The 19,985-nt window shown below is 43.7% G+C and overlaps 1 protein-coding gene across 2 annotated transcripts in view; it reads left to right on the forward strand.

The window, feature by feature from the left end:
- The window catches only part of DOCK5 (dedicator of cytokinesis 5), a 291,277-nt gene that overhangs the window by 83,611 nt on the left and 187,681 nt on the right, over positions 1–19,985 (forward strand). For both annotated transcript variants that reach the window (XM_030201825.1, XM_030201826.1), the window contains exons 3-5: positions 11,894–11,934; positions 15,277–15,332; positions 17,521–17,617. In XM_030201825.1, the coding sequence (XP_030057685.1) occupies positions 11,894–11,934; positions 15,277–15,332; positions 17,521–17,617 (194 nt within the window). The remainder of the gene's footprint in view (positions 1–11,893; positions 11,935–15,276; positions 15,333–17,520; positions 17,618–19,985) is intronic.

The raw sequence follows: 19,985 nt of genomic DNA on the forward strand, positions 1-19,985 counted from the left end.
GCAAGTTTGTGCGGAGCTGAGGCAGGTCTGCTACTAAGGGAAGAGCGAAGCAGGAGCTTCTTCAGTAGTATTTAATCCAAGGAAGGATATGAGTGGACAGCCTAAACAGCATAGCAATCATCTTGTCCAAGATGTCCAACTTTGCTTATTCTAAGAAGTTCAGGAGAGGAGGAGTCACTTGAAGAAATGATATACTGAAGGAAGAGTCCAGGAGAGTAGCCTGATGGAGTACCCTAAACTCAATGGAGGCTCTTGCATGTATGAATTGTTTAAGTGACTGCATTTATGATGGATATCACCAAAGGAAAATCTATTTTGTGCCTGCATACCATTATTCATCAAGTTCCACAGTAAACTCTCTTCATTATGGAAAACACAATTCAGTGTGGAAATGTCTTTATTCCAAAGTTACAAGAGTGTTTCCATAGCCCTGAAGGAAATTTTCCCCATGACAAAGAAATCGCAGGAAGCACATAGGTTATTTGATGGCCCTACAGCTCCAGGATACTACCTTATTAAGTGAAATATTGGAAGCGAGTTTACCATTCTGTCCTCACTTGCTAGGAAGATATTACAATCAAAAATACACTCCATTTAAACTGGCGTCTGCAGAGCAGTTCATGACGTTAGCCTGCTTGGAAAGATTTGGGATCTGAAGACAACAGTGAACACTTGCACCAGATGGATATTCTCTGCCATTGGTCTGTACCCACTTGTTCTGGGCTAATCTTGCTGGCTTTAATCTGGAGGAAGTGCTGCTTCTCATACTGGCGGTGAATTAAGATTTGCCTTGGGGTACTCTGCAGAACATACCAGGAGCTGTTGATGTGCCTGGGAGAAACAGTTGTAAGACAGCTGCTGTGACATGGAACATCTGTCCTGTGAACTTGAAAGGCAAGCAAAACAGTTGGCAGTCTTGTGTCATGTGGCTGGTTTAAACCTTTCAAAAGCTGACTCTTGTTAGCAAGTGTGGTTGTCTGCTCTGTCACATTTTCCAAAAATATCAGAGAGGCAAAAACCCCCCAAAACAAAATAAAACAATAGACAGTCAAAAAATAGTTGCAAAGAATCAAGAAAGTAAAGCAGTATGGTAAAAAAAAAAAAATTTAATAATGTATTTATTTATTTATTTATTGCATTTGTATCCCACATTTTCCCACCTATTTGCGGGCTCAGTGTGGCTTACAGTACCTTGTGAAGGATGGAAATACATTGTTACAATACGATTACGGGTTACATTGTGAGGAGTTATGGGAAGACAACGTCAAGTCAAAAATCGTGAGGGCGTGGAAACCATGTGAAGTTACAGTGGGGAAACGATAGGCGATAGAACAATTTCAAGAGAACATGTATAGTTCATTAGCTAGTATAAAAGTCACCGGCCTGATACGGCCACATTTCGACTTCACCAGTTTCAAGGGTATATGATGTTACCTTAACGGGAAATAGCAAGTTTAATTATTAGTCAAAATTTCAAACATCCAGCAATGAGATCTAGTCAGTTCCTTTCTGTAACTCAAAAACTCTATTGGGCAACTGGGCATTCCCACATAACACATAGCATTTGTTTTAGACAGTGTCTTGATATTTTTCCAGCTCTGTTTTTTTTTACTTTTCTCCACATTGAACATACATAGCCTCTCTATGGGGGGGCGGGGGAGCGGTAAAAACCCTACTGTTTTGATTACTATCAAATTCCATTCATCATTTGGATGATAGATCATGGTAATTCATACAGAAGTTATGTATAACCTAATGGTAGGGTAGAGGTTGTGATCCTAGAGGACTCCTTCTGCACTGTTCCCTCTAAGCTGAGTAGGTGTCTTCCAAGCGCATTGCTACCAGTAGGGGGTGATGCTTCTATATTGTGTTTTCAATCACAAAGGACAGGCCGGTTCCCTGGAGACCTGCAGACTTGCTTGTTCCTCACTACTGGAAATGTGGCAGTAAAACAGTGCCACCCACTGCAGAACTGTAAGTGGAGGACTCCCGTTCATCTTGGAAGGAACAGTGTCCTTTTGAGGGATTCTTCTACTAACAAAACCTTTCTGACGCTGCTTAAATCACTTTACTTATATAATGCAGTCCTTTATTATACTTTCGTGCTCCAGGAGCTTTGAAAAACAATTTTATGTTGGCTTTAAAAGGCAAATGAGGGAAAGAGAGCTGACCAAATGGCCAAGAATAAACTAGAAGAGAAAACATAAATAAAATAGAGAGAGTGAGACGTATCATCTTTTTATATTTCTATTTATTTATTTATTAGGTTTTATTTACCATCTTTTTGAAGAAATGCACCCAAGGTGGTTTATGGCAAGAATAACCTGGCTATGGCCTCCAACTGCATGGAAGATCTTCTGAACCTGGAAGTGATATCTCTGGCTCCTTTCCCCAACATATCTAAAAAAGGTCTCGTCATCTCTTTTTGCATCTTTAGCCATTTTTTCTTCTGCCTGCGCTTTCCCTAGCCATATTTCCCTCTTTGCTTCTTTGAGCTTAATCCGGTAATCTTTTTTTTGATCTTCTTGTTGCGTTCTTCTGTATTTCTTGAATGAAGCCTCTTTTGCCCTTATTTTTTCAGCCACTCGTTTGGAGAACCATATAGGCTTCCTGTCTCTTTTGTTCTTGCTTACTTTCCTTGTGTAAAGATCAGTTGCCATATTTATAGCAGTTTTCAGCTTGGACCACTGTGCTTCCACTTCTCCAATTCCTACCCCTACCGTCAACTCCCTTCTTCAAGTATTCCCCCGTTTTACCAAAATCAATACGTTTAAATTCCAGTACTTTGAGGTTTGTGCCTCTGCACTCTACTTTTGCTCTTATATCAAACCATATTGTATGATGATCACTAAGTGAGCACCCACACGGACATTGGAAACACTTCCTCCATTTGTGAGCATAGATCCAACGTCAACCCTTCCCTCATGGGTTCCGTCACCAGTTGTCTGAGCAAGGCAATTTGACAGGCATCCACGATCTGTCTATTTCTTTCAGATTTTGCCAGCGGGATGTTCCAATCCACATCAGGCAAGATGAAATATCCCAACAATAGCACCTCCCCTTTCATACCAAGCTTATGAATATCTTCTGTCAGGTCCCGGTCCATCTTCTCTATTGGTGCTGGAGGTCTATAGAAAACACCCCTGCAATTATTGACACTGGCTTTAATTAGAATTTACGCACAAAAATTGTTAAAGCGTATTCTATAAATTTGTTTGTGTAAATTCTACCGCATGGATCCCAAAAACGGGCAGGTCATGGGTGTTCCTAAAATTTATGTGCAGTGTTATAGAATATGCTCACTCCGTTCCTAAATTAGGTGTGGGAATTTACGCCAAGAAAAACGGCCATGCCTACATTTAGTCGCCACTAGGAATATTCTATAGACTGCACAAAAAAAATATGCCTAGGCATATTCTAAAAACTACGCCTAAAGTGAAGCGCAGTTTATTGAATACGTCTAGGCGTATTTTTTTCAGTGTCGATTTTTTTTTTTAGGCATGAAATATATAATCTAGCCCTTAGCAGTTAACTGGTTATATTGATCGACATAGCCAGCTATCCACTAATATTCAACGCATCGTCAGCTAAGTTTGGCAGCCAAATCAGGCTGCTGAAATAGCAGGTCTGTCTTTTGCCGGTTTAAACTTAACCAGACAGTGCTGAATATTGGCTTGGCCAGTTAAGTTTAAACCAGCCAAATATAAACCAAATATTCAATGCTGTTGACTGGAAATGGCCCAGCATTAAATATCCGGTCTCACCACTGACCACCGGAGTTAACTGGGCTGCTTCCCGTGATCTGAATATCGACCCCTATGTGTGCAATTGTGCACACTAAAGTATAAAATTATGTGCACAAGATTATAGAATAAAGGGGATAATGTGCTGTTGAAGAGAAGCTTGCCACACATGCATTTCATTAAAAATCTTGCTGAAAATAATCTCTGCTATCACTTCATCAAGTTATCATGTCTGAAGGAGGATCTTAAAAGCTCAGGCATTATTACATCAGCTTTTTTTGTTGGTTTAATGAAAGGTATCGGAACCTAGAGATGGTGTCAAACAAGGGAGGACTTGGGAATCCTGTTTCTCCTATTACTTTTCACTGAGTCACAGCGCTCATACTGTTTACAAGAACTGTGTTCTTTTAGGCTAAAGTGAGTTGCTTTGCTAGAGACCTTTTCTGCTTTGATCCGTGTGGTTTCTGAAACGCGTGCAGATGTTGGCTGACATTCAGTTCCAAGCTTACTGAAAAGTAGTCAGCTGAAAGGCAATTCGGATGATGGTCATGACTGAATTAGCAAATGCCTTTTTAGTCTCTTCTTGGCTCCTGAGACTCATTTTACCCATGAAGACTGAATTCAATCAGAGGGCTGGTCAAAGCTTGAGTTATCAGGATTAGTGGAGGAATTTACTGTGTCTTTTCTCAACAAGTGCTAATTTGTTTTAACTGGGGGGGGGGGGGGGGAATTAAAACAAAGTGCTAAGCAAATTACTCCAAAAGATCGAAATGCAAGTTTGCTTTGAAGATATCACTTTGCTCCTGTTGTGTAATCTTGCTAAACAGATAATCTTTATTTATGTACTTGATGTTTGGGAGTTGAGAGGAAATCAAATGTTAGATGTTGCACAAACATTTTGAGGCTGTGAAAGGAAGTTTTAGTGTCATAGTTCTAGGCATTTAGAAATCTAAACCTTCTGGAATGCTCTGGGTACATGAGTTGCAGAGCTGCCAAGTGACCTACATTTTGGCTGGGTCTTACCCACCCCTTCCTCATGCATGTTGGTTCCTGCAGTACAGATTCCCTATTGAGGAAGTGTCACATTACATAATATTGGGGCTTGAGTTAAAAAATCAGAACTGACTAAAAGTCTATCATCTGCAAACCCCTCCAGCTTTGAGATAAAATCTGGAAAGAGTGGATCCAGTGTTCTAATTGCTGGAAAATACTGCCTAAACAGCGCTGCAAATTCCTCCCCCTCAATGCTAATGATATGCAAATTTTATGCACGCTGTTAGCGCTGAGCATTGGGGTGTAAGGAGGGGGGGGGGGGGGGGGGGTGTGCCCAGCACATACACAGTCTGAATGGCCAGGAGATGGAGGAAGACTAAGCCTTTTTTTTCCCAAGCCTGGGACTAGGCTATTCCTGTTGGTGCAGAGGCGTCCGTTAACACCTCTCTTGTAAAATAAAATAGAAATGTCTGTTTTAACCAAATGGAATATGCATTTGTTTCTCAGCCAGTTTAGCAGAGGGAGCTGCAGGACTGGATGGGTCCAGAGCCTTATTATTAGAGTATGATAACAGGATTTCCAGACTCGAATGAAAAAGTATACCACCCTCCTCAATTTTAACTTCTTTGGACATGGAAATCAGGATTTGATGGAGGAACCATATGCAGGTTGTATTTTGTGCTAAAAAATCATTAAGAGGAACTAATAATATGTTCTGGAGAGAAGGGTGCATTTACCCTTGGTTGCCTGGAGTAAAGAGGAGAGATTGGATGTCCCAGTTTTTCAACTGAAACCGGGAGGTAAAGCAGAAGAACCTCCATATTAGCAAAAAGTGAACATGGCTGCCAGCAACACTGGTCTCCCTATTCCTCCTGACGACTCGGCATGACCCTAATGCCAGCTGTGAGCTGGCGTAGGATTTGCCAAAAGAGGAGTGCCCTTGTTTGGCGCACTGCCCGCTGAGCATTGAGGAGGAATACGGGATGACCTCTTTAGTGTGCATTTGCATTATTATTGTGCTCAAAGCCGATGATCTCGTTTGTTTCATTCACTCGTTGGTTTTCACATTTGGCATTAGCGGCCTCTGGCGCCTTCATTTGCTTCTGAGCATTGGGGCCTTACATAGTGGTTAAAATGGTTATTTTCTCACCGGAAGGTGTCAGACTTGACAGACCTCGCTGGAGCTTTTACACCGCCCCTCCTTGGAATGCTCTGTTGGCAAGTCGAGAACTTGGAATATTGGAAAATGATATGAGTACGGGCAACCTAATAAGGCTGAATGAACTTGCAGAGATGATGGCTTTGTATGGGAGTGAGCCATAGAAGTGGGAGCCACGTTGTGAGTACCTGCAGTTCTGACCCATTTAAACATATAATATGATGTCTGATAAGGTTTGTAAGGCTAACTGAGATTTCTTTGTGTTGTGCTAAACCCATCCCTTCTTGAATTACTAGTGTAGCTTCCCCTATGTATGGATCTGAATCCATTTTTCCTTCTTATTCTGTATATTTCCAGCTTAGTTGGAACCAGGGCTGGGATCTGGCACCATGAACCTTCATTTACACTGACTGGGGGATTTTGTCCTCTGTTTTCATATGTCCCCAGCACACCTTGTTGGTGCAGTGGCTGTCTTTGGCCAGGAGCCATGCACCGGGACTCTTGCAATTATGGCCATGAATCAAACCACTAGATGTCAACCCTTAAGCAATGACCCTGGTGTGGATATTGCCTCTGCAGCATCTCCCAGTCTCAGCCAACCCAGGGAGCTGAAGCGCTGATATGGGTATCAAATTGGGGACCTTCCACATGACAGTAAAGTGCTTAGCACCTAGTGTACTAGGCCAAGCCCAGAATCCAGTTTTAGTTATATTTCACTTTTCAGTCACTTTTGCAAACTCATTTGGTACAGCAAGTTAAGGAAGGACTATGGAGCTTAAGGTGGTTATGACTTTGTGAGGAAGTATTATTAAAAGAAAGGGGCAGCATTCTATAGACTCCCTTGCAGGCCCCTTCTCCAGCTCACACATGCTTAAATGCTATCTTCACATGCATTGGCAAGTGCCAGTTCCCTGTTTCCTGCAACCATGTACTGGCATTTCTCTTTCCCTTTTGATTCCCCCATCTCTCATTCCCACCCCTCTCCCAGTTTTAGTATTGCTTCCCAGTGTTGCCTTTGTGGCCTGCAGTGCTAAAGGCACACTGTCTCTGGCTGGCAAAGGGCTCTTCCCTCTGCCACTGATACAACTTCCTGTTTTCGACTGGTGGAATGTGGCATAGGGAAGGGTCCTGTTCTGGACAGAGGAAGCATGTCTTTAGTGCTGCTAGTAACAAAGGTAAGGTTGGCATGGGCCACAGGGGTATGAGACAGAAGGCAATGCCGTAATGGAGGAAGGAGGTAGGGAGAGAGAGAGAGAGAGATAGATGCAGTATCGGCCATGGGAGGAGGAGACAGGGGAGAGGGAACAGAGAGAGACAGGGACCCCTGGAGAAGGGTGTGGGGGAGGAAGGAGAAGAGAAGAGATGTCAGGAGTTGAGGGAGAAGGAGGCAAAGAGGAGCTGTACCCATGGAGGGAGGGAAGAGAAAGGATCACTTGTTATGCCCCGGAGAGAGAGAGAGAGGTAGAGATGCTGGGACTTAGGGGAAGGAGAAGTAGGAAGAGATGCTAAAATGGGGGGGGGGGGGGGCAGGAGGGAGGGAGGGAAGAAAGAGAGACATTTGCTGGATCTATGGGGAGGAGAGAGCAGGAGCAAGGGAAGACGAAGGGATACTTGCTAGACCCCCAGGGAGGGTGTAAGTAGGGAAGGAAATGAGGGAGAGATGCTCATCCTTGGGGAAGGGCAGTAGGGAAGGAAAATAGATACTGGCTCCTAGATAGTGGTAGACAGGAGGAGGGAAGAGAGATGGAGAGATGCTGGCCCTGGGGGGAGGGGTGGCATACAGGAGGAAGGGAAGAGTGAGGGAAGAAGCTTGATATGAGGAGGGATAGGGACCCAGAGGAGCAATGCTGGACAGAAGGGGAGGGATATAGACACAGAGGGGAGATGCTGAACAGGATGGAGAGGGACACAGAGGGAATATGTAGTCACAGGACACAACTCTGACTCAGGAGCACATCTGGATCCAGATATGGTACATCACTTTGACACTTTTAGGGGTTGGGAAGGTTTTGATTTTGCTCATAAGATGGTAGACAGTTGCTTTTTGTGCTAAAAATAAAGGGGTTGGTTATTTTATTTTTAGTATTTTTATTTGTAATATTTTAAGTTATGTTTTAAAAATACTGTAAAATTTTGTTGTACTTTGAGATTAATTGCGATTCAATTATGTAGAAAATACATGCAGCTAAATAAGGGCCCCTTTTACTAAGCCACGTAGGCACCTGCATGTGCCCAACGTGCGCCAAAATGGACTTACCACCCGACTACTGCGTGGCTCTTGCGGCCCTCCCGCAGGTAAGAATGTGGTCCGGGGGGGGGGGGGGGGGGGGTGTGCCACAGAGGGGGGGTCGCGCCGTGCTGCACCCGGGGGGGGGGGGGTGCGCAGCGGCGACCCGCCCCGGGTGCCATTAGCCCTCGCTACGGCACTGTCTTTAGGTCATTTATAAATATGTTAAAAAGCTCCCATCTCTAGGTCATTTATAAATATGTTAAAAAGCAGTGGATGGATGGTGGTAGAAAATGAAAATAAAAGGTCAGTGAAATCTAGCTGCTGTTTTCAAACTTTGCCCTGGTCTGTTCCGGTGCATTTTGTACAAGAACGGGGAAAAGGTGGTAAACAGAATGATTTGGTGGGAGTGAAGCAGTGAAAGGGCAGTTCTGTAACCAAGTGCTTACCTACACACATGCCACTTACATGTGCACATAAATTTATAGAGTACTGACAAATGGACGCTTGTGTGTGTAAATGCTAGCGGGATGATGAAGCGTAATTTTGTAAGGGTTGTATAAATGGCAGTTCCAGGAGGGAGATGTTTATTTATTAAAACTTTCTATACCACCTATACAGACAAACGATTTAAACAGTGCACAATGTAAAAACAAAATTTAGGGTATAGGCAAGGAATGCCATTAAAATAGGAAAGAGATTACAATCGAAGCAAGACCATACAAAATAACAATTGCTCTTAAATTCTGTGCAGTATATCCAGACAATCAGACCCCTCCTCCCCCCAAAAGCTAAATCAAGAAGAATACACTTCATTATGTAGTGATTGGGAAAGATCATTCTACAGTTTGGGTGACAGAAAATAAAACGCTGATTGACAAGTGGTTTCATAGTGTATCATTTTAGGATTTGGAAGAACCAACCGATTAAAATCTAAAGAGCACAACTTCCGTGTAGGGGTATAAGGAATTGTTAAAGAAGGCAGTCTTGTTTTTGAACTTATACCCCAATTAAGTATGACATTTATAGTCTCTGATTCGCCCCATTGAAATCAGCACTACAGGTTCCATAATGCACCAGGATAAAGTTGGCAGAAGTCCAGGACTGGCCTAGAATCTCATTCTGAAATTTGCCTCTTGGAACTTGAAAGCTCTCAAGCCACTCCATCCTCAAAAACTGTTGTTACCACATCCACAGCCAAGGCTCTGCCCTTTTCACTGCTGCTTTTGTAGAGATTAATTGTGGGGGGAATACCATGAATGAAGATCAGAGAGTCAGAGAAAGTGAATATGCCTTGAATATGTGTGTGTGTGTGTGTGTGTTAGAAAAATAAATGCAGCTCCCTGGGGGAAGGGACATAAATGTACGTTTGCCTGAGGCTCAATATAGTTTTATCATTTTATCCAATGCTGCTTATTTATCTTTATAAAGGTAAGTGGTCCGAGTTGCGCTCAGTAGTGTCCTGGAGAGCAGGAGTGCTGAGATGGGATAGGAGTGGTGTGGGGTGAAGAGAAGTGTGAGGGAGCTGCTGCATTTAAGAGCTGTAGTGCAAGAACTTAAATGATACAGCAGTACTGAAGAGGAGGGAGGGGCACTCACTGGATGAAGGCATGAGCAGCAGCACAATAAACCAAGTGTGTATTTGTGACCAAAGGGGTCTGTGTCTCCCTGTCTGTGTCTGTTTCTTTCCCTTTCTGTGTGTGGCTGACTTATCCTCTGTCCACCGAAAACCCATGTTGCAGGTCGGTAACGGCAAAGAAACAGAAGAACAGCAACCCTTGCAGTCACGCAAACAAAAACACAGCAAAGGTGTCAAATAAGTGAACAATAGATGATGTTCAGTGTACTGAAGCTTTATTATACTATCCAAGACTCGACACGAGTTGTATTTTGGCCTTAAGAGGCCTTCCTCGGGAGTCTTCCAGTTCGTACTCCGGAGAGTTCCAGTGTTCACGATTGCTGTATGAGGTGAAAGCAGCAAGGTATAAGACAACATATATATTTCACAGATGCTAGTTAAGAATTCCATACATCCAACAGAAGACTCCCGAGGAAGACCACTTTAGGCTGAAACCCCACTTTCTCCATCGGTATTTGGATGAGTTTCTCTCTCTCTTTACCTTCATCAGCGTGGCTATTTACTAAGCTGCATTTGCTGTTAATATGGTGGTTAGCATATGTTGAGAGTTAATGTTGGAGCTGTGCTGTTAATGTGGTGCAAATTTCTGCATTAACCGCTAGCACAGATAAAGGGACGTGAAATGGGTAAGGGATGGCACCTTATAGTTAAGGAAGAGGTATTTAAATGTTTTTGCTATGTTAACTGAGCATGAACTGGTGGGGACCGTGTCATTGTTTCCCTTTGAAAATTCAGGCCAGCGAAGACCAGAGGTACAAGAGTACCTTGCCCATATTGTTAGCCACTAAATAGAGGGAAATATTCAGCCCAGAGAATTTTGTTTACAAATTGGCCTCTTACTTCATCCACCAGTCTGTCTATATCCTTACAAAGGCACCAAAGAAAGCTAAATATCATTTTGCAGTGTTTCTTTCATTGCAAAGCAATATGACCCTTTACATCTTTTTTAATATGTGTAGCCTGGATATACCACCTGGAAACACTCACTCTTTGAGATGGTCCACCTTGGCACCTTTGTGAAGTCCTGTCATAATAATGAGCAAGGCCACTATGATCAGAAGCCCTGCGCTGTTCCAAACAACGCTCTAAAATTAGCACTGGGCAGTAACACAACTATGATCAGAACTAATAGCAATCACATTTAGGCACACTATTAGCTTTGATCATAGGGAAAAAGTGCAAGAGGATTGTGCCTGAGCATGCACATAGGCACAATCCTCCTGCACTTGTTTGACAAGTCCAGGCTGCCATTTTGAAGGCGGCACTGGAAGGGGAGGGCATGTGCCACTCCTGTCTCCATCGTGGAAGTACTGTGGGGACGGGGAGGATGATGGACCACTAGACCAACAGGGCAGGTGGGGAGGATTAGGTTAGCAGCCCACTGGGCCACCAGGGATATTTTTGGAGGGTTGTGGGGTAGAAGGGGGTAGGGCCCTTGTGTCGAGGAGGGGGTTGGGTGAACTAGAGGTTCACCGAACCTCCAACCCCCATGTCAATATTGGGGGTGGCACTAGGGCTGTGCGATGGCGGAGGTCCAGTGGACACCCAGGACATGGTGGCAGCCCGGACTGCCTGACTCTGATGGGGGTTGGGGGGGGCTAGAGGGTTAAGGTGCTATTCCGTCCCTATGATCAGAGCGTTGTTCTCTGATCATAGGGGCGGAATACAAACAGAGCTCATTTAAATGTAATTTAAATTAGTTCTGTGCTATTGCCTGTCACAGGCACTGTTTGCCCAATGATCATGGGTGCGAAGGTAAATGTGGGCGCTAGTCCGGCGCTTGTATCCTCTAATGCCTGCATTTACCTTTCATCATTGGGCTGCAAGAGTCTCGGGCATTGACCCCAAACCAAAACGTTTTAGGAGTGTCCTGGGAAGGTAAGACCAGCTGCCCCCACCTGTAACCTGGTTTATTACGACCCCTTCATTCTATTACAAACTAATTTATTGGCTGTGGATTAAAGAACACTGTCTTTCTGAATGTTTTCATGTTAACCTGAGAGAAAGTAAAGAAAAGTGTTGAGTTCCTGGGTGTGAGATGTACATAGAAAAATAATATGTGTGGGGGGTTCGTAACTTGTATTCATGCCTGCTTTATGATGCTTTATATGTTTTCTCTTGTACCCTGACAGGTTGGTACAGAGGATACACTCTCAGAAATAAATTCAAAAAGGTATGAGTTACCTTTATTTTTAAATAAATTACAAAAATACTGAATTAGATTGCAGTATATTTTCAGAGTGGTTTAGGCTGCCCATTCCTGGATTTATCTGGCTAAATCTGATACTTGAAAGTCTAAGCTGCACTAAGCAACTAAGGGCAGATGCACTAAACTTAACGAGCCATTAACGAGCAAGTAGTAAACCCTGGCATGCATTAGACTTTTTTCCGACGACGGTAGCAGCTAAAGAAAACTGAATGCAGATGAACAAATTGTGTAGAAACCCTATTGTAATGAGATGCACTAACCTTTTCCGATTGCCTTAACGCTGGAAAATCTAACGAGAGGTCTGTACCTCTCATTGGGGCTGTGCGGGATGAAAAACTTCTATAATGTTACAAAAAAAATCGGGGGGAAAAGTGCTCGTCAGGGACGTCCTTTATGGACGTGCTTCACTTTAAAAAACAAAACTTTAAAAACACTTTAAAAACAACAAAAAAAGATGAGCGCGTTTAGCTCAGCTCAGCCCCCCCCCCCTGAGGTCGCCACCGCAGCCGCTCCCTCTCCCTCTCCCCCCTGCATTGAAGTGACAGTTTCTGCACCGGCCTCCCCGCCATCCTCCGCACCTCCGTGGCCCTGCCCCCGCCAACCCCCTGAGGTCGTCGCTGCCGCCGCTCCCCCCTCCACCCGCCCCCTTCCGTCTGCCATCGGGCCCTCACAGCGCCTCTCACCTCTGTGTGAAGGCGCTGCAGCAGGCAACAGCTGATGGCTTCCCTTCAGACTTCCCTCCTTTCCTCCCTGGCCTGCCCTCGTCTGACGTAAGTAACCTACGTAAGGTAACTCACGTCAGACGAGGGCGGGCCAAGGAGGAAAGAAGGGAAGTCCGAAGCGAAGCAATCAGCTGTTGCCTGCTGCAGCGCCTTCACACGGAGGTGAGAGGCGCTGTGAGGGCCCGGTGGCAGACGGAGGGGGGAGGGGGGAGCGGTGACGACCTCAGGGGGGGCGGCGGGGGCGGGGCCACAGGGGTGCGGAGGATGGCGGGGGGCCGGTGCTGAAGCTGTCATTTCGATGTAGGGGGGAGCGGCAGCAACGGCGACCTCGGGGGGGGGGGGCTGAGCTGAGCTAAACGCGCTCGTCTTTTTTTGTTGTTTTTTAATGTGTTTTTAAAGTTTTGTTTTTTTAACGTGAAGCACCTCCATATAGGACGTTCTTGGCATGCGCAGAGGAGCCAGCATAACGCTTGGCTGCTCTGTGCATGCTCCACCGGCCGACTGGCTGTTTACCGATGGAATAGAGAATGCAAGTGAGCTACAACAAGCAGCTCATTTGCATTCCTATTCCTTGATGCATGCCCTTCCCTTACCAGTTCGCTAAGGGAATCGGTAAGGGAAGGGCTCTAACAATTTTTTTAGTGCATCTGCGCCTTAGATTAGCCATTTAGCTCCACTCAAAATGTGAACAATCCCTGTGGCAGGGTTTGGTTAGATGCGTGAATGCAGATAATAATGGGCCTAAATCTAGCCAGTTGGGTTTTAGCCGGCCAGATTTAGGTGAATATTCAATCACAAATTAGCAGGCTAGGTTGCACCTGACTATGTATTTCAACTTCACCAGTTATCAAATAGTCAACTAAGGGCCGGGGGGGGGGGGGGGGGGGGGGGGGGGGGTGTTGGGGTTGGAGGAGTTATCAGCATGGGCTACTGTTAAGGCATGTTATTTCACTGTTAACCCCAGTTATTAGTAACTATGTATCATTGTATAAAATGGATTATCAAGTGATATACTGTCTTTCTTTGGTTTACATTTGCTATATACAGGCAGCAGTAGTAGAAGTTTTTGTACTTGGGGCAATAGAGGGTTGAGTGCCTTGCCCAGGATCACAAAGAGGCACAGTGGGAATCAAACCCAGTTCCCCAGGGTTTCAGTCCACTGTGCTATTAGGCTACTGCTCCACTCCAGGAACCCATTCTAAAATAGCACAAGTTAATGGTAAAATAATACGTCTTAACTGTAGTCCCCATTGTTAACTATGCACCTAAGATGGGCATCTGCACCGTTTTAAAAACTGACATCAATGAATCTTCATCTAAGAGGCAGGTTAACTTGCAGAGGTGAAAATGGGGCCTGTTTGTGGCCTTCTCACCACCACTATGTTCCCATTTGTGCATTCATTTCCATTGTTGTCTGAACACATGAAAGTACTTCTGATTGTGTATACCTAGAATTTGTTGGATTTGCAAAAACTGCATAGAGGGAACTTGCTATGAATATAAGCTGGTAAAAAGTTTAATTAAATTGAATTACAGATAGAGGTGGTAAGTATTGGTATAAATGACCTATTGCATTTTTGATCTACCACATGGCTTCTTAGCATTGTTGACACATAGTCTCAGTACAGAAAGGATGGAAGGTCTCATTTTAATGGCGAGGCACAAGGGAGAGCTTCAGGTCCACAAGGAGGTGCTCTCTTTTCCTAACACTCAGCTTGAACAGATGTTAATTGCTGCTTAGATGTGAACCGTACAGCTATTTTAAGTCTGTTTAACACCCTGCAGAAATTGTATAATAGCATCTAAAACGAGAGTAATAAAAACCCACATGTTACACGCTCTCAGCCCAATCCTCTCTGGGTGCGGTTGTAGCAAAGGTACCATTACATGTGAGAAACAAAGCCTAGAAGTTACTGTGGAAGCCATGAGAGTGCCATTAATAAAATGCAGCATTTCATGTGATTTGCATTTTGAGTGCGTGGTAAGCTTAAAGTGTAATCAGTGCAGTGCCATTAACAAGTCATACAGGTAATAAAAGACAAAACCATTCCACTGAGAGCAACAAGACCCTCTCTGTCTACTTGGATAGAATTAATCCAATCAGAATCGCATTTAGTTTAAGAACCAAAAATGTATTAGTGTGGCTGTGATATCATGAAGAATAGAACAGTCATTGTAATGGAGTAAATGGAATTGTGGATTCTGTTAGATTTTTTTTTTAATTAGTGCAGAGAACCCATGCAAAATAAAAATAAAGTTGTAGAATCTCAGCACAGATGCTAGTAATATGACTTCCTGTTTATTTTGGGTTGGGCTGGGCCAGAAGGAGAAAATCCCTCGGCCAGGGTTATCCAGGAGACAAGGATGGAGCTTGGATTTTTAATGAGGCATAGAAGGTTTAAGGTTTTGTATTGAAGGCTCCTATCCAGCCACACCTGCATTTGATTACTGCTATAAAAACTGTCCCATGATCCCTAGACTTTCCCCTCCCTTCTGTACTCTAGTTTACTTCCCTCAAAGCTGGATACCCCAAATCTCTCTGTCAGGTCTTTACTGCATGTTTTAAATCGTTCTCTTTTCATAGGGCATCTTCCCAGAAACATATATCCATCTCAAAGAAGCTACGGTAGAAGACGGAGGGTAGGTGTGTTTCCATTTCTCAGCTTATCCCTTTTTCTTTGCCATCGTCATCTTTCTTCCTCTTTCCCCTGTCCCCTAGAGGCTGGTGGAATTTCTGTATTCATTTTTATAGAATCTGAGCTCCAGTTTGACAGAGGGTTTAGTTTTCAGTATTGTCTAATAGAAGAGTCCATCCAATAAACAGCAGTGCTACACTATGAAAATTGAATCCAGGCAACTTTTACTAATGGAGATGGAGAGGACCCATAATCACAGCCAGCAAGATCTGCAATCAGGAATTAAAGTATTATCCAGACTTGGACCCTTGGCAAACTAAGCACTGAAGAACATTCAGAAATTACAGAAATATCAGAACAAGAGTGATAACAGAGTGGAGAAAAGTCCTTAGTGAGACCTTTTCAGCTTCCACAAAGAAAAGCATCATTGGCCAGAAAAACTCTGTACCGCCACACGTGCCCATATATTAAACAAAAATATCCTCAAATCCAACATCTTCACAAAAATGTCATACAACTCTAAATATTTAAAAGTTTGAAAACAATACTTAGCTTTTTCAAGAGTAGCACCCATGATTGCCCATTCAAGCATACAGGCTCTCAGTTTCTAATGCTGGACACAAAAAGGCAGAGAAAATCAACAGCTTTGGTGTCTTAAATGTGTTCAAATTTACAGAGCATTGGTTTACCGACAGGAGCCCTGTTTTGCTCATGCCCTCTCAGGGAAACTTCTAGTAGCACAAAGAAAAAACATTAATCTAAAAATAACATTCCATTCAAAAAAACAGCTTTGCAAAATACTCACAAATTCTTCTGTTAAAGTCTGCCATGCAAAATTATCTCAAAATGGCTTCTTATAGGGCCACAAAATTGAACACTTGATATTTAAGTTCATTTAATAATTTTATAATCACCCCACCCAAAAAGTCAAAAAGTTTACTAAATTTACAAAAGAAGGGTTTGTAAACATTTAAAAGAAAGCTTTCCACTCGATGTTAATATTGAGGCAAGTAGGTTGCTATGATTGAAGACAGAAGATCTAATTCTGTTCTGTTCAACATAGGCAGCTCTTAAAATCCCTGCCTTGAGCAGAAGGTTGTAACTGTTCAATAATCCAACATCTAAGATCTACAAAATTATGATCAAATTGCATGCAATATTGTACCATCGGGGCTTCAACTTTATGATGAGAAATGCAGTATGTTTGCCCTATATATAATTTATTTTAAAGACAGAATATAGCGTAAATAACTCCCTCTGACAAACATGATGAAGAGCCTCGCAATTCAATTGTTTTATTTTCCCAAAGGTTAACAAAGATAGACAATTCTTCAATAATAACACATTTAAAATGGCCTGCCCTTTCATCTCTAATAGATTTGATATGTGTCACTGCTGTTTTATTAGATGGATATAAAATCTCTTGAATGTTATGATTTCTTGTAAAGGCAGAAACCAGATGATAACTGAACACAAAAGATTCCACGGAGAAGCCAACAATGAGTCCAGAAGTGGGAAATGAAGGACGGCTGGAGTCTTAATATTGATTTTAAGAAATAAATTGGATTGGTTGAACCAGTGGTTTGTTCAGCTGTCCTTCATTTCTCAATTCCGGACTTGTTCTTGTAAAGACAGCCACAAGCTCAGTCTGTTTTTTAACACCAGTCTAGTGCATAGCTCTGTTTGTCAGCGTCAGTTGAAGGACGTAGGAGGATAGGAACTGCAAGTGAAATTCTGGTAACACCAGAGGGGGTGGGGAGATGAGGGGGTAAAGAAGAAATGCTTGTAAGCACAGGAAGTGGGGGGGGGGGGGGGTGGAGAAAGAAATGCACATTATCGGGGGGAGTGTCCTGTACACTTGAGTATAACCCTCCCCCCTCCCCCCATTTGTATTCATGGTAAGAGTTTTTCCCCCTTTTTTGGGGGGGGGGGGGGGGAACTGTTATCTTGGTTTTTACTCAAATAGGTTTATATTTGAGTATATACAGTATGTCTGTCTGTCTATCTGTATAGTGACTGTGTGTGTATTGACATCTGCCTTTCAAGGCGTTGCATTCCACCGAGATGCCTACAGTTCTTCCTTTAGAGCTGAGTTTGGATTTTATTCCTCTGTTCATGTGTAGAATTGGTGTGTGCAGATTGAACTGCATCAAAACGGTGTGAACTGGAATCCTTTTTTTCTTTCTCTTTAGTGAGCATGAGACTGTGATCCCAAGTGAGCTCCCTCTAGTCCAGGAGCTCACCACAACGCTGAGGGAGTGGGCTCTTATCTGGCACAATCTCTATGTGGTAAGTTACCGCTTTCTGCTTGTGCTGTGACTAGACAGTGGAGAGCAGTTTGAATCACTTTGTGTCTTTAAGAAATTCCTATTGGCAGAAACTTAACTCCTCTGGATGCTTTCAGATTTAGCTTTAGTGAAGATAGGAGATGGTTCAATGGTTTTCATGGGGGGTGGGGTTGGAAGGAGGTAGAGACCTCCATGAGAACGGGGTTTGCGGGAATCCCGTGGAACCCACAGGGTTACTGTGGGGATGGAAGCAGTTCATGCAGGTTACCGTGAGGACGGAAGCAGTTCCTGCGGGGTTCCCGTGGGATGGAAGCAGCTCCTGTGGGGTTCCTATGGAACTGTAAGCTGCACTGCACTTGCATCAGCCTTTCACCTACCAAGTACAAAGTTCTTTGGGTGCTGTCTCCTCCTTCTTCTTCTTGCTTTAACAGCGCAGATGCGGAATATCTTCCATTAAGGAGGTGGTAGAGACACAAATGGTGACTGAATTCAAAAAGGCGTGGGATGAGCACAGAAGATCTCTAATTAGAAAATGGAAGTTATAAAAAAACCTAAACTTAAATGGCTGTGTGTGTGTGTGAATGTGTCGAGTGACGCTTAGATGACAACTCCGGCAGACTTGTATGGTCTGTGTCTCGTATATGGTAATCTGGTTTAGGATGGGCTGGAAAGGGCTTAGACAGCAACTTTAGTGGCTGGAACATGAAGACAGTGCTGGACAGACTTTTATGGACTGTGTCCCGCAAATGAGAAGATGAATAAGCTGGAACATAAGGATAGGACTTCTATGGTCTGTGTCCCGGAAACGCCAAAGAAAGACCATAATCAAGTATATAATAGCACGTTCATTGTTGATTTATCATGAATTGATATTGAGTGTGACTATTGGGCAGACTGGATGGACCGTTCTGGTCTTTATCTGCCGTCATTTACTATGTTACTAGTAATCCTTTCTGCTCCTGCACATACCTCAGCTCTGACACAGGTACCAGCATCAGATGTCACCTGACCTACTGGCGCATGCAAGTTGCGACCTCTCAGCACACAGTGCCAGTGAATCAGAGACAAATCTTGCATGTGTGCACCAGAATGTTCCAATTTCCAACTTCCATTCCTTCCTTGCCTGCAGTGCTGTGGCTCAAACCCAGGGAGAGACTGAGAGAGCCGAACGGAATTTTTTAAAATGTACCATTAAATTCTTGCGGGAATGGGTGGGGATGGGTTAAATTCTTGCAGGGATGGGTAAGATTCCAGCGGGGATGGGTGGGGATGGGTAAGATTCCAGCAGGGACAGGTGGGGACGGGTTAGATTTTTGTCCCCGTGCAACTCTCTAGAAGGAGGTAGGAAATTATGGTAGAGAGGGAATAAGAAGAGAAGGATTGCTTTGAGCTGGCTTTTACAAGCTGAGCTGGAATAAACATTTACTGATTGTATTCAGTTCGGACCACAAAACTGTAATACTGTAGCATTCACTGCAGCTTGCCTGGGGATCGAAGCTCTAGTTGATGAACACAGACACAACCACAGCCCAACAGTAACCATCACATCATTAAGTAGTTCGCATTTTCTAGAGATTCTTCATGGATTCTGTTTTTATATTTTTTGGATTAGTACAATTATACAAAAGTCATATTTTATGTAAGTTTTTTCAGGTACATCATCACATTTGTGTTAGCTCAAAATATCATGTCCGCTCACATCTTTGTATAATGCTTATGTGGTGGTCAAATATATCTCTAGATTCTGAGATCAATATGGCTACTAGAATGTTACTCGTGTGCTAAGAAAGTGCATTTAATATTGTCAAATTATAAATTCTGAATAAATAGTAGTAGTAGTAGAGCATTGGGTTGACCAAACGGGAAGATCGATTCAAATACCACTACTCAGTGGCTTACCTAGATTGGCTGCCACCTGGGGTGGGTCACTGCTACACGCCCCCCCCCCCCCCCCCCACTGAAGTGCATCACCCACCTCCCCCCTGAAGCACATCATCCTCATCACCTGGGGGTGCATGGAGTAGTTGCATGGGTGTTGGCTCTGCCGGTCCCCTGCCCTGGAACAGGAAGTAACGTCAGAGGGGGCAGGGAACCAGCGGAGCCGACAGCCATGCAAATGCTCCGTGATCCCCTTGCTGCCTGCACCTGGGGTGGTCTGTCCCCCACTGCCCCGCCCTTGGTACGCTACTGCCTCTAGTGCTCCTTGTAGTCTCAAGCAAGTCTCTTAACCCTCCATTGCCTGAGCTACAAACGTAGAATGTAAACCTTCCTGGGACAGGGAATTACTTACTGTAACTTACCTTGAGGTACTTCTGAAAAAGGTGTGAGTTAAATCCAAATAAATGAATAAAATAAAATACCCTCCACTA

Source organism: Microcaecilia unicolor, chromosome 4 (genome assembly GCF_901765095.1).
Source record: "Microcaecilia unicolor chromosome 4, aMicUni1.1, whole genome shotgun sequence".
In the NCBI taxonomy this organism is placed as follows: Eukaryota; Metazoa; Chordata; class Amphibia; order Gymnophiona; family Siphonopidae; genus Microcaecilia; species Microcaecilia unicolor.